Source organism: Marmota monax, unplaced genomic scaffold (assembly GCF_021218885.2).
Source record: "Marmota monax isolate L192 unplaced genomic scaffold, Marmota_monax_Labrador192_F-V1.1 WCK01_AAM20220418_F8-fsc00020, whole genome shotgun sequence".
In the NCBI taxonomy this organism is placed as follows: Eukaryota; Metazoa; Chordata; class Mammalia; order Rodentia; family Sciuridae; genus Marmota; species Marmota monax.
The window spans coordinates 20,970,465-20,994,121 of record NW_026692912.1 but is presented as its reverse complement, the minus strand read 5'-3'; the positions used below and the strand labels follow the sequence as shown (position 1 = coordinate 20,994,121).

At 43.9% G+C, this 23,657-nt stretch overlaps 2 protein-coding genes and 1 non-coding gene across 12 annotated transcripts in view; 1 reads left to right on the top strand and 2 right to left on the bottom strand.

Annotated features, from left to right (window-relative positions):
- Positions 1–10,596, bottom strand: part of Gle1 (GLE1 RNA export mediator) — a 30,518-nt gene extending 19,922 nt beyond the window's left edge. Inside the window, exons 1-3 of the mRNA XM_046451435.2 lie at positions 10,422–10,596; positions 7,104–7,328; positions 2,731–2,841 (exon numbers count right to left, since the gene is read on the bottom strand). Of these exons, the coding sequence (XP_046307391.1) occupies positions 2,731–2,841; positions 7,104–7,328; positions 10,422–10,520 (435 nt within the window). The 5' untranslated portion in view covers positions 10,521–10,596. The remainder of the gene's footprint in view (positions 1–2,730; positions 2,842–7,103; positions 7,329–10,421) is intronic.
- Positions 8,859–8,931, top strand: Trnav-cac (transfer RNA valine (anticodon CAC)). Its single transcript has one exon. It is a non-coding gene; the product is annotated as a tRNA-Val (tRNA).
- Positions 10,597–12,940: 2,344 nt separating the features above from the next.
- The window catches only part of Odf2 (outer dense fiber of sperm tails 2), a 40,052-nt gene continuing 29,335 nt past the window's right edge, over positions 12,941–23,657 (bottom strand). For all 10 annotated transcript variants that reach the window (XM_046451430.2, XM_046451431.2, XM_046451426.1 and 7 more), the window contains 8 exons: positions 22,295–22,430; positions 20,057–20,167; positions 19,801–19,905; positions 18,572–18,730; positions 17,219–17,319; positions 15,509–15,671; positions 14,949–15,074; positions 12,941–14,111 (listed from right to left, as the gene is read on the bottom strand). In XM_046451430.2, the coding sequence (XP_046307386.1) occupies positions 13,923–14,111; positions 14,949–15,074; positions 15,509–15,671; positions 17,219–17,319; positions 18,572–18,730; positions 19,801–19,905; positions 20,057–20,167; positions 22,295–22,430 (1,090 nt within the window). In that variant the 3' untranslated portion in view covers positions 12,941–13,922. The remainder of the gene's footprint in view (positions 14,112–14,948; positions 15,075–15,508; positions 15,672–17,218; positions 17,320–18,571; positions 18,731–19,800; positions 19,906–20,056; positions 20,168–22,294; positions 22,431–23,657) is intronic.

Genomic DNA, 23,657 nt, shown 5'->3' with positions numbered 1-23,657 from the left:
AACCTTGATAAATTGCTGAAGCTGCCTTTGAACTCATGATCCTCCTGTCTCAGCCTCCCAAAATGCCGGGATTATAGGCATGTACCACCATGCCTGGCTTCTCATGTTTTGTTTTGATTTTTGGTACTGGGGATTGAACTCAGGGGCACCTGACCTCTGAGCCACATCCTCAGCCCTATTTTGTATTTTATTTAAAGACAGGGTTTCACTGAGTTGCTTAGGGCCTCACTAAATTGCTGAGGCTGGCTTTGAACTCTCAATCTTCCCGCCTCAGCCTCTGGAACTGCTGGGATTACAGGTTAAGTGTAGCACATGCCTGGCAAATTTTTATATATTTTAAAACCATTATAGTACATGTGTGTGGCTCTTGGCTGTTTTGGTCTATTGACTGGGGGTCAGGGCAAGAATTAATGCCTTTTGTCTACACACATTCAGCTCATCCCCATTATCAGCCCTTCAAACCCCACATCATCTCAAACCTGCTATTTCCAGTCTGAAGCCTCTTTGCTTTCCAAAGGCAGAGTCTATTTATGTGCATTTGTGTGTGTCTGTGTGTATGTATCCTGGGATTTGTCTATCTTTGCTTTATCATTTACCATTCCTCTACTGACATTCTGTCTTCCAGAAGAACATAAAAAGTATTTCCCTGCTAATGATCTCTCTCACATAGACTCTGTTGTGTCTTCTTCCCAGCTTTCATTTTAGTAGTCGCAAAGGAAATGTTAGGCTAGGTGCAGTGGTGCATGCCTGTAATCCCAGTGGCTCAGGAGACTGAGGCAGGAGGATCTAGAGTTCAATGCCAGCCTCAGCAAAAGTGAGGCACTAAGCAACTCAGTGCTTAGTGAGACCCTGTCTCTAAATAAAACACAAAATAGGGCTGGAGATGTGGCTCAGTGGTCGAGTGTCCCTGAGTTCAATCCCTGGTACCAAAAAAAATAAAATTAAAAAAATCTGAAAATTCTTTTTTTTGGTGATGGAGCTGGGGCTGAGGCTGGAACTCTAGGCAACTACTCTACCACTGAGCTACACCCAACTTGCAGATTTTTTGACACTCCTTCCTCCCACCCTCTCCACTTCAAGATGAATAGGACTTCACTACAACTGGTGAAGGAGACATGCCCCCCAAAATGAGAACTTCTCAGTCAATGTCTGAAGGGCCATACAGCTCTGCCTGTTTTGTAGGATGCCTGCTCTTGAATCATGGCCACCTTTCCATGAGGAAGCCCAGGTCATGTGGACAGGACAGCTGTTCAAACTTCAACTGCCAGACAGGTACAGCTCTGAGATGACTCTAGCCTCAGCCGCTGCAACCACAACAAACTCCGAATGAGAATCTCCTAGCCGAGCCTACTCGACCCACAGACACACAACAGTAACAAATGCCAGCTGTTTCAAGCCACCAGGTTTGGGATATTACATAGTGACGTATACTTCAGGCAAGAAATGGAGAATTCTTCTCTGAAAGAAAAGGAAAAGGAAAAAGGAATTGAAGGAGGGAAATAGGAAGAAAAAGGGAGAAGGAAGAAAGGAAAAAGGGAAGGAAGGGCTTGATCCCTAGCACTGCAGAGAAAGAAAGGAGGAAAGGGTAGAAGAAAGGAAGGGGGAAGAGAGAGAGAGACAGACAGACAGATGGACAGCAAGCAAGAAGGCTCAACCTCCAAACAATGGAAGGATAGGAGGGGGAAAAGAAGGGAAAGAGAAAGGGGAGGAGCTGGGTAATTGTGGCACACACCTACAGCTACTCAGGAGGCTAAGGCAGCCTGGCAACTGCAAGACTCTCTCTCGATTTTGATTTTTGCCATCCAGGATGGAGTTGGGACCCAGGGCCTTGTACACTCAAGAAAATTGATCTATACATTCCCAGCACTGACCCTATCTCAAAATAAGATAAAAAGGGATGAGGATGCAGCACAATAGCAAAGCACCTGCCTAGCATGTGAAGCCCTGGCTTCAATCTCCAACACCAAACAAAACCAAAAAAAACAAACCTTAATTAGCTTTATTTTCAATTATAGAATTGAGCATTATTTCATCCTATACAATAGAATAAGTGTTTCCAAAAGTCAAATAAATCAATTAAAATCGTGCCATTCTTTCTTCAGAGGCTGTTAGATCCCACTTTCATAGTTTAGTCATACCTGACAACCCTGGACCATTTCCAAATTAGAGAAAAGTAAACAGAGGCCAGGAAACACCTTCATATTTTCCCCAAAGTTACATGTAAAATACAAAAGCCAGTGAAACCAGTGTGTGTGTGTGTGTGTGTGTGTGTGTATGCTGTAGATGGACACAATATCTTTATTTATTTATTTTTATGTGGTGCTGAGGATTGAACCCAGTGCCTCATATGTGCTAAGCAAGCGCTCTACCACTGAGACAGCCCCTAGTGGTCTCTTAACCTCTACATTATACTACCTCCCCAAATAAGCTTCTGTGTGTAGGACACCATGATGAGCATACAGTGGACATTCCTTTATCTCCCCCAGTACTGGTGTATCAAACCTGGGGTGCTCTACCACTGAGCCACATCTCCAGCCTTTTTTATTTAGTTTGTTTTTATTTTGAGATAGAGTCTCATTAAGTTGCTGAAGCTGGCCTCAAACTTGTGATCCTCCTGCCTTAGCCTCTTGAGTTGCTGTCCAGTGGGCATTTCTAAACCCTGGAGAATGAAGTTGAATGCACCTCTCTAGTAAGTGGATCAGGCATGCCTTACTTCATGGGTTCACTTACTGTTCCTTTCATTCTGTGGACCAGTTCATACATTCGGATGCAGCCTTCCACTCTAATTCCACGAGAGGACTGAAGTGCCATAGATTCTGTATGTTGAGACTCCTGTTTGCTCTACACAGGAAGAAGGGGAAAAAGAACTCAGTTTTTAACCTTGTAAAGTTGGCGTTATCTCTTCTAGGTCTACAGATCACATCCAAATTTATAAAATTTATAACAATAAAAACACAATTTAGATTAGAAACAGTATGCTTTTCATAACATTGACATTGTTCTGTTTTTTGTTTTTGTTTTAATAAACTGATGTTTGTAAAAATGGGAGTTCATAACCCACTTGAATCAAAGTGTGAAATATGATATATCAAGAACTATGTAATGTTTTGAACAACCAACAATAAAAATTTAAAAAATAAATAAATTAAAAAAAATAAAATTATACAGAAAATTTTAAAAAATAAAATAAAATAAACTGATGTTTGTTGCTTTGGGTAGATTTTTGTTTTATTTTGATTTAGCCTACTAGCTTGTGTGTTCAGCAAAACTTCCCCCTTTCTTCTGATAAGTATCCATTTGTCCTGGGGTGGTTTGGATGGAGCAACCCCAGCTACTCCTCCAAACTTTAAGGTGCCTCAGGAGAAGGCACCTGACAAGACTGACAATCAACATGCTCTCTCCTCCTGTATTGTATATCCATCTGAGAATAGGGTATATGACCCAAGCTAGGCCAGAGCCTATCTTTTTTTTTTTTTTTTTTGGTACCAGGGATCAAACCCAGGAGTGTTTAACCACTAAGCCACATCCCTCTCCCTTTTCTTGTATTTTGTTTAGAGACAGGATCTTGCAGAGTTGCTTAGGGTCTCTCTAAGTTGCTAAAGCTGGCTTTGAACTTGCAATCCTCCTGGCTCAAGACTCCTAAACCACTGGGATTATAGGTATACTCCATCACACCCAGTCAGAGCCTATCTTTGACCTTTTCTGATGGAGCCAACCAGGAAGGCTCTCTGTCAGGAACGCTAACCTAAGATGTAAGTCTGGGGTTCCCATTAGCCAATATGCCAGACAGTGTCTATCTGAAAAACAAAACCAAGAAGAATGAGACAAAAAGGAAAGACGGAAAGGCAAAACCCTGTTTATGGGTCATTGATTCAAAAAATAATAATAAGCAGAGAAAGAACAATGGTAATCATCTAGATCTAATTCCAGATGTTCTCCTGGACTTCCTGAACTAATTATTTCCTCTCCATCCTTTGTTTTACTTTAACTGGTTAAACTGGGTTTCTTTTCAACACCAAAAATTCCTAAATGATATAAACCACAGAAAGCTGAAGAGCTATGTACAGGAAGGTCCCATGTACTTTTGATCCAGTTTCCCCCAATAGCACCATCTTTCATAAATACAATAAAACATTAAAAGGAGTAAGAGATTGGCAGTGGTACAATCCACCAAGCTTATTCAGATTCTATCAGTTTCACAGGCACTCATTGTACTTGTGTACAGTTTTTATGCAATCTCTCACGTGTTGATTCGTGTAAACACTTCCACACTCAAGATACAGGGGCTAGGAGTGTAGTTCAGCAATAAATATTTGCCTAGTATACACAAGGCCCTGGGGTTAATCCCTAGCATTGAAAAAAAGAAAAATACAGAACTCTCTCCCCTCACCAAAAAGCTACTTCATACCACACTTACATTTGTAGCCATGTCATTTCCTCCTCCATCCCTAAACCCTATTCTGTTCTCCAAGCTGATACTTTTGTTGGTTAGAGAATGTTAAATAAACCGGGCTGGGTGGCACATACCTGTAATCTGAGGCAAGGGTATCACAAGCTCAAGGCCAGCCTTGGCAATTTAGCTAGACTCTGACTCAAAATAAAAAATAAAAATGGCTAGGGATGTAGCTAAATGGTACAGTAATCCTTGGGCTCAATCCCCAGTACCACACACACACACACACACAAAGAATATTAAACAAGGTTGGGTGTGGTGGCACCTGCCTATGATCCCAGCTACTTGGAGGCTGAGGCAAAAGAATTACAAATTTGTTTCATTCGGTACTGGGGATTAAACCCAAGGGTGCTTTACCACTGAGCTCCATTCCTGGTTCTTTTTATTTTGAGATAGGATATCACTAAGTTTCTGAGGCTGGCCTCAAATTGTGATCCTCCTGCTTCCACCTCCAGAATGGCTAGGATTACAGGGGTGTGCCACCAAGCCCTGGTTTAATTCACAGTACTGTGAAAAAGAAGAATGCAAGAATGTTAAACAAAAGAAATTATATAGTATATTAACTTTTTTTGGGTACTGGGGATTGAACTCTACACAACTGAGCTATATCCCCAGCCCCTGTAAGTCAGCACTTTATTTTGGCTCAGAGGTTTCTGCCCATAGTCACCTGGTTGCATTGTTTTCAGGTCTATGGTGAGGCATAGAGGGTGTGATGGAGGCAAAGGCGCTCACCTCACAGTGGCCAGAAAGCAAAGAGAAAAAGAGAAGAAGGGACCAGGATCAAGAAATGACCTTTATGTATGTGCTCCCAGTGACCAATTTCCTACAACTAGGCCCTACCTCCTACAAATTCCCCCATCTCCCAATAAAGTCATCAACTATGAACCCATCAAGGGATTAATCTACTGATGAGGTCAGGGCCCACATGATCAAGTCACTTCCTAGGAACCCGACCTCTGAACATTGATGCACTAAGGAACAAGCCCTCAAAGCACGAGTCTTGGCTGGGTGTAGTAGCACACACCTGTAATCCCAGCGGCTTGGGAGGCTGAGAAAGGAGGATCGCAAGTTTAAAGCCAGCCTCAGCAACAGTGAGGCACTAAGCAACTTAGTGAGACTCTGTCTCTAAATAAAATACAAAATAGGCTGCGGATGTGGCTCACTGGTTGAGTGCCACGATTTTAATCCCTAGTACCAAAAAAAAAAAAAAAAAAAGGTTCTTTCTTGGGGTATAGAACCATTCTGTATTTCCACCCAAAATATATGTGAGATCCAGACTTTCTATGTCCTCACCAGCAATTCAGTGCTCTCACTATTTTTCTTTCTTTCTTTTTTTTAATATTTATTTTTTAGTTTTAGGTGGACATAATATCTTTATTTTATTTTTATGTGGTGCTGAGGATCGAACCCAGTGCCTCATGCATGCTAGGCAAGCACTCTACCACTGAGCCACAATCCCAGCCCCTCAATATTTTTCATTTTAACTGTTCTTATAGATGTGCAATATTATCTCATTGTAGTTTTAATTTACATTTTCTTAGTAGCTAATAACGTTAAAAACATTTTCACATGCATATTTGCCATCTATATACTGTCTTAGGTAATGTCTGGTCATATCCCTTGCCTATATTTTTTTATTTATTTAAAGAGATCTTTATATAGTCTAGACAGAAAAACTTCATCAGACAGGTAGTTTGCAACTGTTTTCTTCCAGTATGTACTCTCTTCACATGGTCTTTCAGAGAACAAAATTTGTCATTTTAATGAAGTCCAATTTGTCAATTTTCCTTTTATGAATTATACTTTATAGTTTTATTTCTAAAAAGTTTAGAGTTTTACCTTTAAGTCAGTGATCATTTTGAGTTAATATCTATATAAGATAAAAGGTTTAGGTGAAGGTTGATTTTTTTGTGTATGATGTTCAGTTGCTAAAAATACATATATTTGGTAGAAGGGGATTGAACCCAGGAGCATTTAGCCACTGAGCCCACAACCACAGCTCCCCTCTTTTTTTTTTTTAAGACAGGGCTTTATAAGTTTCTTAGGGCCTCACTAAGTTAATGAGGCTGGCTTTAAATCTGTAATCCTTCTGCCTCAGTCTCCTGAGCTGCTGGGATTACAGGTATGTGCTACCACACCCAGCCTGCTAGAAATATTTTTAAAAGAACCTGGCATGGTGGTACATGCCTGTAATCTAGCTACCCAGGTGGCTGAGGCAGGATGATTCCAAGTCTGAGGTCAGCCTAGGCAACTTAGCAAGACCTTATCTCAAAATAAAAGATAAAGGGCTAGGGGTGTAGCTCAGTGGTAGGATGCCCATGGATTCAATCCCTAGCACCACAAAAAAGGAAAGAAATAAATATTTTAAAAGACTAATATTTTTTTAAAATGTTTTATTAGTTATTGTTGGACCTTTATTTATATATTTGTTTATATGTGATGCTGAGAATCGAACCTAGTGCCTCACACATGGTAGGCAAGTGCTCTACCACTGAGCCACAATCCCAGCCCTAAAAGACTAATATTTTTAAAATGAAGAACTAGATACAAACTAAAACCATAAACTTTCTATGTAGAAGAGCCATGTGGTTCTTATATACTCCAACTTTGCCATTACTATGTGTTCTGTCTTCAACTAATCACATTTTACCTGGGCTCCATTTGGTGTTTCAGGCAATGCTGGTGAGAGGGCAGAGCTTCCAACTGGAGATCTGGGGACTACTGAGGGTTGGTCTAGGGCAGAAGCAGATCCAGATGAAAGTGAAGTCTCTGATGAGGGAACGGGGTTCTCTTGTTTGTATGGTAGGATATGATCTACCACCCATCCAGAAAAAGGGGACAGCTTGGGAAGAGACACACATTCTTCTAAAGCATCCTAGAAAGAAGAAGCCCAAGTTAAACACAACTTGCATGTCCACTGATCAAGCATAATCCACTACATGCCTTACTGAACACTAGGGACCAAATAAATAAATACCAAAGATTCGAAGTAACTGCATTAACAATCAGGGATAAAAAGTATAGTTCCTTGGTAATGACCCCAACATCTGTTCTTCTAAAGAAAATATGACTATAACAATTTTAACTGCATGAAAAGGCACACTGTGCGAATATTGCCATTAAACTAATCTAAACCAGGCACAGTGGAATACACCTGTAATCCCAGAGGCTTAGGAGGCTGAGACAGGATTGCAAGTTCAAAACCAGCCTCAGCAAAAGTAAGGCATTAAGCAACTCGGCAAGACCCTGTCTCTAATAAAATACAAAACAGGGCTGGGGATGTGGCTCAGTGGTCGAGTGCCCCTGAGTTCAACCCCAGTATACCCCGCCCTAAAAAAAACTAATCTAAAACACTGGAAAAGAATAGAACATGAGAGGAATTTTGAAGTAAATTGTCATAAACATTATGATTACAGTGGAGTATTAGTCACATTAAAATACTGGTTGAGGGGCTGGGGTTATGGCTCAGTGGTAGATTGCTCGCCTCACACATGCAAGGCCCTTGGTTCCATCCTCAGCACCACATAAAAACAAATAAATAAATATATTGTGTCCAACTACAAAAAATAAATATTTTTTAAAAAATACTGGTTGAGCCAGGTGTGGTGGCACACATCTAACACCAGTGACTGTGGGGGGGGAGGGATGAGGCAGGAGGATCCCAAGTTCAAAGCCAGCTTCAGCAAGTTAGCAAGGCCCTTAGCAAGACTCTATCTCAAAATAAAACATAAAAAGGGCTGGGGATGGACTGGGGTTGTGGCTCAGTGGCAGAGCACTTGACTAAGCATGCTTGAGGCACTGGGTTCGATCCCTGGCACCACATAAAAATAAATAAAATAAAGGCATTGTGTCCATCTACAACTAATAAAAAAGAAAGAAAGGGCTGGGGATCTGGTTCAGTGGTTAAGTGCCCCTGAGTTCAATTCCTGGTACTAAAATAAAACAAAATACTGTTGAGCTGGGCATGGTGGCACACATCTGTAAACTCAGGAGGCTGAGAAGGAGACTCTCAAGTTTGAGGCCAGACTCAGCAACTTTGCAAAACCCTATCTCAAAATCAGAAGGACTGGGAGTGGTATAGCCCCCCGGGGTTCAATCCCAAGTAAAGTGGTTGAGAAATACTAATCTAGATAATAGGTTCACATCACATGTACAACAAACAGGCATTCAACCCCTGATGGACAATCTGGGCAAAAAGCCAACACGCTGATACATACTCTATAATAACAAGGTCAATATTAAAAACATATTACGGAGATAATACCTTTTACTCATTCTTTATACCAAAATAAATTACAGGAGCAAATATTTTTAAAAACCACCATAAAGAAAAATTTCAACAAATGAACTAGGATAATTTATATAGGACTACTATTCTCTAATACATAAAGAATTTGTATGGGCTGGGGATATAGCTCAGTTGGTAGAGTGCTTGCCTCACATGCACATGGCCCTGGGTTCAATCCCCAGCACCACCAAAAAAAAAAAAAAAAAAATTCAAGGCCAGCATTGGCAAGTTAGCAAGATTCTGCCTCAAAATAAATAAATAAAAAATAAAAGGGGTAGGGATGTAGCTCAGTGGTAGAATGCTTGCTTAGCATGTGTGAGATCCTGGGTTCCATCTATAGTACCACCATAAAAATTTAAAAAAGTAAAGCTCTTTGGAGAAACTGCTGAGTCCAGGAACAGGGAAAATACAATTTAAACCTGGGACACTTTATTGTGCCAAAAGAAATGAAAACACATCAAAGGAACCCAAGAGTTGACAAAGAGGCTCCTGGGTCTTATGTCTCAATTCTAGAGCACTTGCCTAACCTGTAGTTCAATTCAACTGGGCTCAATCCCAAGGGATTTTGGGAGGGAGGCTTCCATTGGACAAATCTGAGACATTTAAAACAAAATAAGTAAATGAATAATGATAGTAATAGATATCTCATTGAATAAAACAGGAACCCATGAGTCCATATTGAAATAAATAATCAGAGGAGAAAAGAAAGCTCTTCTTTACAATAAAATGCCAACCAAAAAACAGAGGGAGCAGGGAAGATACAAAAACACCATTTGGCAACATCAGAGAGGTGACTGATTCAGGCGGAAAACATGTATTAATTCTCAGGTTGAGGAGAAAAGGTTTAATGAGGAAAAGACATATTGGAAATCTCTGGAAAACCTCCCTGCAAAATAATAATCAACTATGAAAGTGAAAAGGAATTAGGTGGAGAGACTCAGCAGATACCAACATGAACAGGTGGATCAAGGTGAGCATCATCAGTGTGTTAAGGTGGGTTGACATCTGTGGGTGTCTTCACCTGACATTATTGAGAATATAGCGTCATTTCTGTGGCATTCCCGCTAAGAATGCACAACCTGAGTCTGGTGGTTTGAAAATACCAGACTAGGAATCAACCTTACAATGTAAGGTCTACATTCTTTGAAACTGCCCAAGACATCTGTAGATAGGTTATCTGCAACCAGTGAATAGGAGTCGGCTTTAACTGTCTCCACCTCCCCCCACCTCTAGTACAGGACTTTGCGAATACTAGGTTCAGTGACCACGCCCGCCCCCACTAACAGATTCGCCTAATGACATCTAAACATTTGGTCGTTTCACTGGCAGCAACAGTGAATCAGTGACCATGTGATTCACTCTCCGCTACTCCCGGAGATCCCAGCATGTGGGAAAATTAACAGAGCCGGAGAAGCCAGGGTTGCTTTGACAACAGGAGGAGGTACCTAACTCCGGCTGGGATGGCGATGAAGCCTCAGACGGAAGAGTACCTCTGAAGTAAGGCAGCCCCTCGAGAATCTAGAATAGGAGGGAGGGACACGCTCACACAGCAGTAAAGAAATGCACGCAGGATGCTAGAACGCACGGGTTTCCCAGCGCTGGGCGTCCCAGGGCGGGGAAAGAGCAGGGCCCCGTCGCCGGCGTTGACAGGGCCTACTCCTCTTCGCGGCCGCCGCTCACCTCGCCCCGCAGCAACCAGTCGCGATGGTAGCAGAGACGACCTTTGCTGGAATTGCGCAGTGCCTGCAGGGTCTCCCAGCAGCGACCCTCGGACGGCATGGCCAGTCCGGCGGCACCTTCTGAGGCGCCTCTGGTGTCAAAACAAGCCCTCGAATCAGCCGCCGGGAAAGGGCGCCTGCTTCCGCTTCCGGGGCGCGCACGCAGCGCTGCGCAGGGAGCGTAGCCCCGTTCCTAACGGTCCAAGCCACGCCTCCGGGCGCGAATGCAGGTTAAGCTGCAGAGGGTCCTTGTGCAGAGCGAAGTGAGCCTTTGCAGAAAATCCTGCGCCCTTAGCAAGGATTTGGAGAAACTGGAACCTTTTCACACTGCTCGTGGGAATGTAAACTTGAGTCGTTCCTCAAATGGCTAAGTAGAGTTAACATTTCTCCCGCGTATAAAGCAGAGAAATGAACACACCCACAGGAAAACTTTATATAAATGTTCATAGCAGCCGTAGTCATAATGCAAGCAACCCAAATATCCAGTTAGTGACTGGATAAATGTTATATGTATATCCATGCAATGAAATTATTCTAAAGAAAAAAAAAAAGGTCTGATACAACAACACAAACCTTTAAAGCATTTTGCCAAGAAGCTAGTCAGGAAAGGCCTCGTGATTCCATTTATGCGAAATGTCCATAATAGGCAAATCCATGGAAGAGACTTTATTAGTAGTTGCCAGGGGCAGGAAAGGTGCAGGGAACAGGGTAGTGACTGCTAATGGGCATGGGTTTCTTCTTGGGGTGGTGAAGATGGCTCAGAATTAGATAATGGTGATGGTGGCACACCTTGGTAAATATGCTAAAAAACACTAAAATTATGTTTTTGGAAACTAGATTGAGACCAGAGGCACTCTACCACGTGGCTACATCTCTATTCGTTTTTACTTTTTTGAGACAGAAATCTCACCAATTAGTCTAGGTGGCTTCCAACTTGTGATCCTCCTGCCTCAGCCTCCTGAGTAATTGGAATTCAGACATGCACAACCTCACTTGGTAAACCATTTTTATTTTCTGGTTTTTTTTTTTTTTTTTTTTTTACAAACTCCCTGGACTTTTTCTAATATTTTACAAAAAATAATTGTTGGGAGAGTCCTCCAGGAGTGTACCCTTCAAAAAAGACCCTTCCCTCACCAGTTAAACAGCTTGGCTTTGCACTCCTAAGAAATAGAAAGTCTGGTGGTCTATTTTCAGAACATAGTATTTAGGCTTAAGTGTAAAAGTGGGATATTAAGATTCAATCAGAGCTAGTTTGAGATTCCCAACCTGTATCCAGTCTAGCCATTTTAACTGTAGCCCTTCCCTTTGCCCTCCTCAGAGCCAATCACATAGATGGTAACCCTGAACTCCTTCTATCAGAGCAAGCGCAGTGCCGATATGGATAAAAGCAGACAGACTACCTGCCTACACACGCTTGCTTGCCAGACTGTTCACTGTTCTGAAGCACATCCTTCTGCAGAAGTTTGCCTTGCTGAGTAACTTCAGCACAGGCCTGATTTCTTGCAGCATCTGGACATTTTTAACACTGCACTGAGGATGTTTTCAGTAGTTTGGCAAAATTGAGAAGTTATACAGATATTTGTGCACATTTGCTTAAGTTTGCAGACTGTCCTTTCTTGGAAAGGACTCATAAGTTCAAATCCATTTACATAAAGGGTAAGAAAATAGGCTCAGTTTTGTGGCAATGGATGCTGTAGTTTTTTTTAAATGAACTTCCTTTGAACAACTGAAAGTTGGAAAGGACAAATGTCCACTCACCAATAAATGGTGATGAGTTTTCTGGTCTTTGAAATCCATATGCTGTGGGTCTGGGTGTGGAGGGGATTGTCTTTGTGGACAAAGAAACCTCTAGAGTTGTGGATGTGGGTTAGAATGGCTGAAATGACAAAACCCAAGACCAGAAGGCCATCACCGGCTAGAAGAAAGGCTAGGGTTTACTACAGTGTCAATTTGTTCTCTTTGAAGAATTTGTTCTTGCCAGGCATGGTGGTGTACACCTGGTATTCCAAGCAACTTTGGAGGCTGAGGTAGGAGGATTTCAAGTTCAAGGCCAGCCTCAGCAACTTAGCAAGGCCCTAAGTCTCAAAATTTTTTTAAAAAAAAGGGAGGGGACAGGAGTTGTGGCTCAGTGGTAGAGTGTTCACCTAGCATATGGAAGGCACTGGGTTCATCCTCAATAGCACATACCAAAAATAAAGATATTTTGTCCACCTACAACTAAAAAAGTATTTAAAAAATAAATGTAAAAAGGGCTGGGGAAGTGGCTCAGTGGTAAAGCACCCCTGGATTCAATCCTAGCATAAAAATTTGGAAAAAAAAAAGTGTTCTTTATTTCTTAAAATTTGTTTTTTGTTTTTGTGGTGATGAGGATCCAACCCAAGCCCTTACACATGGTAGGCAAGCACTCTACCACTGAGTTACACCCTGGCTATTCTTTTAAATGCAGGAAAATGTGAATAAAAATGGTTCATGATCTTATAATTCAGAAACCAATTCATATTTTATTCTTTTTAACCAAGTCATGTTTTATAAGCACATCCCATCCCCTTCCTAAAGTGATCTGCCTAAAACATTGAGCAATGCCTTACAAAGTTCATTCCTCTGGACATCTCTCACGTTGTCAAGTGAAAGCACATGAAGGAGAAAGAACCAAGCTGGGCTGAAGTGAAAAGCCTGGTGCTTCATGCACAAAGTACTTTGAAATCATTTACTCACTCTCTCTCCCGTATTTACTAGTTTTTCTTTTTTTTTTTTTTTAAAGGGGGTGGGAGTGGGTAGTACAGGAAATAATCCAAAGGAATTTAAATAATTATAAAAACTTTCTATAAAATGACACAAATATTTCAAGAATAAATGCATTCCAGAGATACAAAAAGAAAAAAAGCCCAATGTGATTGGGATTATGCTTGTAAAAGGACAGATGGAAATGAGCCTCTATGAGGATCTACTGTGAAATACTTGGAGGCAAGTGGTTCAAGGAAATTCAAGCATGGGGAAACACTGCACCCTACCATACCCATAAGAAAAAAAGCAAGTGAAGATGCTCACAACCTAGGAGCGGCTCCTGCTAGTTCAGATCAGAGAAAACCCAGGGCAGAGATTCCTAAAAAGACAAGGGCTGGACAGGGACTGGAGGAAAAAGTCCAATCCAAATGTTCACTTAGGAAAGAAGAATCTTGGCAAAGTCAAAGTGAGTAAAAATCTGGTACCCCAGTGCAGTAGTAAATGTAAGGCCTGTCAAGGAGAAATTCCCATAAGGCAACTGAGGGAGGAGAAAACCAAGAGCTTCCCACTTCCTCCTGTGCTGTTTTAGGGGCTCTTCTGGAGTTGGTAGCTAAGGACACGACCCTAAACATACTTCATCACTGCGAGAGAGGAAAACCAACAGGCTTTCCAGCTATGGCTTGGCAATACCTCAGTTGCCAGGGCACTAGGCAGGGCTCCAGGCCCTAGATAGCTGGCCTCAGGGAGGGGGAGACCGGGAGCGGATGGGAGAGCTTGTCAAATAGGAGGTATAGGGACTATCTCCAAACACGTTGGCATATGAGGATTTTAGGAACTGGACATAGTTCTGCATGCTGCGGTTAGTACTCTCGGACTGCTCCAGGCGATCTTTAAGGTCCTGCAGCCGGCTCTGGTAGCGTCGATCAGCCTAAGAGAAGAAGCCAAGCATGGGCAGAGTACGTGAGTCATCTGAAACAGGCAAATTGGACACACAGGGACTTTTTTAGAGGGTGCCAGGGACTGGAGGAGATGGAAGAGATTGCTAAAGGGTAGGGGGTTTCTTTTGTTTTGTTTTGTTTTGTTTTTTTAAGAGACAAGACCTGAAACAACTGGACTCAAAAAGAGATCCTCCTGCCTTGGCCTCCTGAGTCCCTGAGACTATAAACATGTGCCACCACATGAGCATTTAAAAAAAAAAACACAAAACATTCTAAACTTAGCCAGGAATGGTGAGAGGCACACTATAATCCCAGAGACTCAGGAAGCTGAGGCAGAAGGATTGCAACTTTGAGGCCAGCCTCAGCAACTTAGTGAGGCCCAAAGCAATTTGGCAAGACCCTGTCTCTAAATAAAAAATAATAAAAAGAATTGGGGGTGTGGTTCAGTGGTTAAGCACCCCTGGGTTCAATCCCAGGCAACCCTCCTGCAAAAAAAAACCCCAAACATTCTAAACTTAGATTGTGCTGCTTAATTGTTCAAGTTTGTATTATTTTGAAACTTATTGAATTCTACAGTTTGAGTGAATTTTATGGGATACAAATACCTTGTAAAAACTGTTTTTAAGAAGGCAGATCTGCCAAGGATACCCTTAAGAGATGGGGGAAAAAAACAACCCAGAAAACAATGAAACTGTATGAAGTTCATAAAAACAGTATGAAGTTCATAAAAACAGTTTCATCAGAACACCTTCCCCTGCAGGCCCCAGAAAGCTAAAATCTCAGTCTTCTGGCCCATTCCCCCTGCCCATTCCCCCAGTCCAACTCACATCATCACGGGTCCGCCGCAGCTGGCTGAGTTCAGTTTTGGTCCTGCTCAGCTGGGTCTCAAGGTCCAAGATTTTGTTCTGGGCTGCTCGCTCCTTGGAGAGTGCCTGCTCCTTGGTTTGTTCCACCTGCACAGAAGACAGAGAGGTGGGGCTGGCTAACCTGACACAGGTAACACGGGCAAAGACAAGTGCAGTGGCCCTCCTGGATCTCTCACAACCTGGTTCCAGACAGCACTTGATGTGGGTATGGAAAGCCTTCTACTGGAGCTTCAGGGTAGGATAACCATGGGGTCTGCTCCTGCAACCCAGCTATACTGCTCGCCCTTGCCCAGCGCCCCATGAGTCATCACCTGAGATGTAGCAGAACTGCCTAAGTCCCAAGAGGGCAGAAAGTAAATAGCAATCATGTATAGAAAGTGCTGAACCCTCTACAATAAATACTCATCCAACAAATTAATGAGGCAGGAACTACTATATTTCTTCAGATGAGGGAATAGGCATAGAAAGGCTAGGTGATTTGCCCAAGATAACAGAATGTTGTGAATGGAATTGAGACTGACCTGCCTCCTGGCATCTTCAAGGGCACTCTCCAGCTGCCTTGCCAGTGACCCACATTCCCGGGTTTTCTCCTCCAGCCGCAGCTGGGACTGGTGGATGGCTTCCTCCCTCTTGGCAATCACCTGGAGGAACTCGACATTCTGGGCATTGGTCGCCTCCAGTTTCCTATGTGAAAGGACTCAATCAGATCCTGTGCTAATCCACCTGTATGTTCCACCCAGCCAGGGGGGCGCCATCACCCCTGGACTGGGGGTCTCATCACGCCAAAAATCTCCAAGGAGCCATGGGAAGAAACCAAAAGAAATCTGCAGGTTAGCAGGGTGGCCACTGCGCTGTGTGACTGGAACAGCTATTAGAGAACAGTATGAAGAGTGCAAGAACAAGTCCACACCAGGCATGCGCCATACTCGTGCACGTTATCAAATGGAGTACAGCAACCTGCAGCTCACCAAGGGCCTGCCATTATCATCACCACTGCAGAGATGAAGGAACTGAGGCTCAGAGAGGGGAAATCACTGGCTGAAGGGCAGCTCAGCAGGCAGGACTATCACCAAAATCTGTGCCTTTAACTTCTGCTATTCACTGCTGTCTCCCTCAGCAAAGGGACTTTGGTTGACCACTCGGCATCTCATGGGACAGCCATAGGGCAGTCATGGCCATCCGTGGGTTCACATTCTATCCCCACTGCCCTTTCAGGTGCCTTCCAATTTAAGGAGTGCTGCAAGTCCTGATGGAGTTGGCTGCATTTTCCAGGCCAACAGGGCGGAACAGAGGTGAAGTGTAGAAGGTCCTGCTCTCCATTTATAGATGCTAATGCAGACCTGGAGGCAGCCAGTGACAGGTCTAAGTCACAGCTTTAGCAGGTACCAGTCACAGCCTCTCCTCAGCCCAGTTTCCTCATATTTAAAACTGGAATACCAGCTAACAAATATATATTAACCTATAATGAACATCTTTCTATGCCAGGTAATGCGCTTAAGCTTTCTGTGAGAATCCTCTCAACGAAGACTCCAAATAACTCTATCAGGTAGATTACCATCCCTACCTTCACCTTTCCTCAATTTGAGGAAACTAAGGTTCAAAGCAGTTAAATGATTTATTCAAGCTCACAATGCAATTACATAACAGAACTGGGACTCAAGGTCAGGGCTTGATTCTGAAAGGAGCATGCCTCACATCTGCCTCCAATAGTCCATAAATAACAGAGAAAAGTCATATCAGAGTGGTCATGAGGAAGAGGATCGGAAACACAGGGAAGAGAGAGAGAGGAAGTGCCCACCCTCCTGCTGCAGTGTCCTGGCTGCTCTTTTCTAATTGGCCCTGCCAATTTGCTTGGATGGAGCCTTCCTCTGTGTGTATAAATGTGTGTGTGTGTGTGTGTTTTGCTATGGATAAAACCCAAGGGCCTCATGCATGCCAGGCAAGAGCTCTATCACTGAGCCACATCCCTAGCCCTTGAGCTGCCTCTGGAATAGATGTACCTTCAGGTGGGCTGACCTTGGTCACACCATCAGATAGCATCCCTCCAGGCTGAGACCCCCTTCCTCTCTCCCAACGAGGCTTACCACTGGAATAGAAGCTTCTCCTCTGAGGTCTGCCTAGCACCTTCCAGGGCCTTGAGTCCCTCAAATACTTCCGCACACTAAGCACAAATCAGCTAAGTGGCCGAAAGTCTCAGGTCCTAGGAAGAGATGGGACCAAGTGCCTCTAACCTCTCCAGTTCATCCACCTTCAGACTCAGCTGTTTATTTTCCTTCTGGGAAGCCTGATGTTTCTCTCTCGACATCTCCAGCTTGTCCCCCTGGTGTTCGATCTACAATGACAGGAACACAGACTGGTTTATGAAAGAATTTTCTCTTCTCCTGTGACCTGTCATCCACACCCAGGAAAGAGGCACACTGCCCTCAGCAGCTGTCCAAGTCTCAACACACAACCTGGAAGAGAAAGGAGAGCGGGGACAGGTCAGGCCCCACTCCAAACCGGGAGAAGCCAGGTTGGATGCTGAAGAACCACCAGGATGATGCTTTCTTGATCAGGAGAGGCCACTTGGAGGCCCAGCTGTGATTGGGAAGACATGAGAAGGCAGAAGCAGATGGTATCCCATACAATGGACCATGTGGTTTTACCAATTATGTTACCAGTTTTCCCTAACTGGGGACAAATGCAAGCAAGGCAATCAAAGAGCTGTCCATTCTTCCAGGCTGGCAAATTTAAAGTTACCCAGGGGTTGCTTTAGGCAAAAGCCGCATATCATCAGGGCTCAAAAGGCTGAGCGTGCTCAGGGTTAACTGAGAAAATTTTAAGTTGAGAGTCTGCAGACATGGGCTTGGGAACCAGGTAGATCTATTGGTACCAAGTTGCTGTATGATGTTATAATTACTTCTCCCCTCTAGGCCTTGGGCTACTTTCTGTAAATGAGGAAATAATACATTCCCTAGGGAAAGAAATCAGAGAATAGTATAGAGCAGGTGCTCAAACAATAGCTCCCTTCATGACTACTCCAAGGAAACAGGTTGAGAGAGGGGAAGGGTCCTGCCCAAGGTCACACCGAAAATGAGTGGCTTATGAGTTCTTAGACACTGCAGGCAGTAGGCATGGTTCCAGTAACCCAGAGGCAGACTGATTCTGGAGCAAGGAACTGCTTGCTTCTGTCTCTCAGGACAGAATCTCAGTGCATCTGTGAAGAATAAGGAGAGCAGTTAAAGCTAGAGAGAGATGCAAATAGGGAAAACTTGGGGTCTCCCATCTGTGGCTGTGGGGCAGAGGATTAGAAGCAGAGTATAGTCAGAGGCAGGGGAGCACAGAGCACTCAGAACGGGGCAACCACCGGCGGGCCCAAGGGCTTCAAACGAGTGACGGCTCCTATGACTACAATCACTTTGTCCAAACACGAGGTATTTGGCACACCAGACTTTTATTTCACAGCACTGATGATAGCTCACTCCTTTCAAAAAGCAGCAGCCAAGAAAAAGGAAGTGGTCCTCCCTCGGGGGGCGTGCAGCTCATCTTGGTAAGCGGGCCCCTGCTCGGGCTAGGTCGTGGGACCCTTTCTGCCAGTCCCTTACCCGGCTGCGCAGGTCTGATATGATGGCTGTAAGGTCGATGTTCTTCCTCTCATAGCCCTGCAACTGGTCTTGACATTCGGCCAGCTTAGCCTCCGTGATCTTGAGGATGTCAGGCAGCTGCTGCAGGTCAGCCAGCTGGGACTGGAACTGCCGACGTGCCTGAGCAGGAAGAGAAGCCCACCATTGGCACAGGCCCAGCTACCACTGGGGCCAGACAAGAGTCCTCTGGAGTTAGGGCAGGGCTGCCTAGAATCCCAAGAGGATCCTGAAAAACCCACAGGCAACAGCGTGGCCTGCTCTCCCTGCAGGTGTCCAGCTGCTTTCTGTGGTACTTACTTGAGCCTGCTTTGCCACTTGAGCTTGTCATTCGTTTAGTCATCAAATAACAGTGGCAACCATAAACTAAAAAGCCAAGACCTTACTGGAGGCAGCAGTGCACACCTGTAATCCCAGGCGTTTGGGAGGCTGGGGAAGGATGATTGCAAGTTCAAAACCAGCCTCAGCAACTTAGCAAGACCCTAGGTTACTTACTTAGTGAGACCTTGTCTCAAAATGAAAAATAAAAAGTGCCCCTGGATTAAATCCCCAGTATCAAAAAAAAAAAAGGGGGGGGTGCTGAGGATATAGCTCAGTTGGTAGAGTGTTTGCCTTGCATATACAAAGGCCCTGGGTTCAATCCCTAGCACCACACACACACAAAAAAAACCGAGACCTAGGTATCTTCATAAGAGTCCTCTTATGATGCTCCATGCAGGAGGGTTTTTTGGTTCTGTTTTTTTAAATAAGTGGAATCTGGGGGCTGGGGCTGTAGTTCAGTGGTAGAGCACTTGCCTTGCATGAGGACCACATAAAAATAAATAAATAAAGATATTTTTTAAAAAAAAGTGGAATCTGGGTGTATAGCTCAATTATAGACACATACTCATCATGTATTAAGACCCTGGGTTGATCCCCACACCACCACAAAAAAGAACTGCAAGAGAAGAGGGGAAAAAACCACAAGGGAAAAAAGGCATAATAAGCATGAGAGAGAGAAGAAAAGAGAGGACAAGATGAAAAGAAAGGAGAGAGCGTATTTGTGGTGAAGCAGACCGGCTCACCCATGGGAAATGTTACTCTTTGTCATCCAAATCAGGCAGGGTTAAAGGCACACATTGGAGATAGATTCACAGTCATGAAATTAGACATTAGAACTGGGTAAGGAAGAAAGCAAGGAAGGGGAGCAGTACCGCCTCAATCTCTTTGTTCATCTCGTCTTTAAGGATCTTGTTCTCTTTGTCACAGCGTTCTAGCTGGGCAGCCACTTCATCAGCCTCCAATCTGGTTTTCATCACCTAGGGATCAACAATGCAATGGGACACATTAGACAGAAGCAAATTTGGCTAAGAACCACCAGCCATGCCCACTGCTTCCTGGAAAACGAGGGTGGTGAGCCTCCTGCCCAATGGTAGTGAGGTGGGCATAGCTTGGAGGACTAGGGTTTACCTGACTCTTATAGTTGTCGATCATCCCCTCATAGTTCTTCACTGATGCCTTCAGCTGTTGGACCTCAATGTGGGCCTGGTTGAGCTTGTCCTCCATCGGGGCGAAGCTCGCCTAGAAGGGATGATACTCTGAGAACTACCAGTTCTGGATCAGGTGGCCCTCAACTCTATTCCCAGAAGCCAGCAAAGGAAAGGCCCTACTCTAACCCACACAGCAGCTTTCCTTGAGAGTCTCCAGGTAAGATTCCTAAAGTAGCCAACTCAGGTGAAAATGGATACAAATTTTTTTTTTTTTTTAAACTACTGGGGACTGAACCCAGGGGTTTAGGGCCTCACTAAATTGGGTCTCATTAAGTTGCAATCCTCTTGTGATTATAGGTGTGTGCCACCACGCTCAGCTAATAAATGTCATTTTTTATTTCAAAAGCAATATAGAATTGTTCAAGAAAATGGAGGGTTGGTGGTGTGACTCAATGATACAGTAATTGCTTACCTTGCCTAGTATGTGTGTGAGGCCCTGGGTTTTATCCCCAGTACCAAAAAAAAAAAAAAAAAGGAGGGGGGCATAAACCTAGACACACAAATTATAATGCAAAATACCTATGATATGGTTATATATCTACAGTTCTGTGCTTATTTTATATTTGTCAGCAAGAATGGGATAATACTTCACTTACTACTTTGCAACATACTTTTTAAATTAACAATATGCTGTAATTTTCTTCTCAAGTCAATAAATCTCCTCCTCTAACCCAAAAGACCACCTTTGATAAGACAGTATACGTATAAATCATAGTATCAAAATACAGTAAAATAACAAGCAGTGATTTAAAAAAAAAAAAAAAAAAAGCCGGCACCATGGTACACACCTAACTCAAGAGGCTGAGATGGGAGAATCTCAAGTTCAAGGCTAGCCTGGACAACATAGTAAGACCCCATCTCAAAAAAACAAAACAAAAATAAAAATAAATAGATAAAGCTTTAAAAAAATGGGTCTAAAAAGATGTCTGTGAAATAAGAAAAGCAAGGGGCTAGGGTTGTGTCTCAGTGGTAGAGAGCTTGCCTACCCATGTGGCTTGGGCTGGGGATGTGGCTCAAGCGGTAACGCGCTCGCCCCACATGCGCGGGGCGCTGGGTTCGATCCTCAGCACCACATAAAAATAAAATAAAGATGTTGTATCCACCGAAAACTGAAAAATAAATATTAAAAAAATAAAAAAATAAAATAAAGAAAATTATCAGATGTATATTCTTTTCCATACCTACTTAAAATCAATCTTACTTAACAAATCAGGGGGAAAAAAAACTTATAATGCCATGCCCAAGATCAAAGATGTCTCTCTACCTAGGGCACAGTGGCACACACCTATAATCCCAGCAGCTCAGGAGGCGGAGGCAGGAGGCTCGTGAGTTCAAAGCCAGCCTAAGCAATTTAGCGAGGCACTAAGCAACTCAGTGAGATTCTGTCTCTAATAATGTGGCTTCAGTGGTCGAGTGCCCCTTAGTTCAATCCCTGGTACCCCCCCCAAAAAAAAGATGTCTCTCTAGAGTCCATCTCTGCTCAGGTGCCTCTGACCTGGCTGCTGGGAGCGTGTATCTCCAAAGCTGAGACTCAGGTTAGGTTCAAGTTCCACTCTCAAAATTCCCAGGGCAAAATCCCGGCAATAAACTTGACTTTTTCCAAACCTCGGTTTCTGGTTTGTTTGTTTCTGAGGTGCTGCAGGTGGAACCCAGGGCTTCACACATGCTAGGCAAGTGCTCTACCACTGACCTATACCCCTAACCCAGTTTCCTTGGTCTTATTCCAAATGAAGATCATCATTATATTACTTCATCATTATATAACTAAGAGGCTGAAGTGAGAATGAATGCATGTGAAGGGGCCCAGCAGTCCCCCAAGAGAACCAAGGTTAACCTCAAAGTTGGTCAGATCCATCTCACAGGGGCTGGCTAAGCACGCCATATAAAACACTTCTCATGCATTACCATATTCCCATGAGGACCCTCTTCTCCCTCAGCTCAGGGAACTTCAGCAATAAGCAACACAGTGTCTCACCCAGGCCCTTCAACTAGTGACAGGTGGAGTGCACACCTAAGCCCAGGGCTCATAGCCTGGAGAACATGCCCTTTAGCTGCCTGAAGGCTCTCTGAAGTCCCCTGGCTCATCTCTGTAGCCCAGGCCTGTCCCACTATTGGCCTTGGGTTCTCCATTCTGCCTGGTTAGAAGTTCCCAACAGACCTTCAGCCTCTCGTTCTCCAACTTGAAGGCAGAATACTCAGCAGTCTGCCGATGCAGTCTCTCCACCAGACTGTCTCGATCTTCCCGCATCTTCTCCTCCAAGGTTTGTTGCTGGTTTACAAGATCTGTCACCCGGCTGGAAGGTTGCAAAATGACAGCAGATCGAATAAATTCCACAGGTTCTGGGGAGCTCAGGTCTTTGTAAGGAGTGGCACCAAGTATCCCTACCCATGCCAGGTCTCATCTCTTAGCATGTTGCTACCTAGTTAAATCCTCTAAGATTTGTCTCCCATGATACTCACTCCAAGAAGCAATCTATAGTAGTTCAATCATAAATGATGACTTAAGTATGTGCAGGGGCTGGGGGTGTAGCTCAGGGGAGCAGAGCACTCGCCTAGCATGTTTGAATCCCTGGGTTCAAAGCCCAGAAGTGGAAAAAAAAAAAAAAGAGAAAGAAAGAATACATCCTTCTTTCTCTATGAAGCCAAGACGCTCCCTGAAGACGAGAACCAGGGACATGGTCCCTCCCAGCTCCCCTGGCACTCACCTGCTCTCTCAGCTCATAGGGCCTTGGTGTTATGAAAGATTCCTTTGGAATTGTTTCCTGACCTCCCAAGTGGTGGCCACAGATTACTGGCCAGGCATTATTCACCAACAGGGCACTGGACACATTGGACTTTGCTCCCCACAGATATTGCCAGGTGCCTCTACTGACTTGTTCTTGGGTATGAACACCCAGCTGGCAATGAGTATGTATGGGGAGAGGTCTAAGTGCCAGTAAAGATGTCATTTGGGGAGGTAGCAGACTCTGCCCTTTTTCCTTTTCCCTCATTCTCATTATGTCTGGGATCAGACCTGACACATTGGAGTCCTAGGCCTCACAGATGCTTCCTAGCCTTTTGACCTCAAACATATCATAAAACCTTGACTCTGCATGTGCTCTCACTTGGTTTTGTTTGTTTTTTGTTTTGGTGCTGGGGATCAAATCCAGGGCCTTGTGCACACTGGGTCAAGTGCTCTACCCCTGACTTTATCCCTAGCTGTGTTCTCAGTACTGTTCACTGAAAGTGTATATTCAGCAAAAACTTGTGCAGTAGCTGGGCATGATGGCACACATCTGTAATCCCAGCCACTCAGGAAGCTGAGGCAGGAGGATTGAGAGTTCAAAGCCAGCCTCAGCAAAAGCAAAGCGCTAAGCAACTCAGTGAGACCCTGTCTCTAAAATACAAAACAGGGCTGGGGATGTGGCTCAGTGGTCCAGTGCCCCTGAGTTCAATATCCACTACCCAAAAAAAATAAAAAATATTTTAAAAATAAGTTTAAAAAAACTTGTAGAGCACTAACTGGGCCCAACCAAACATCT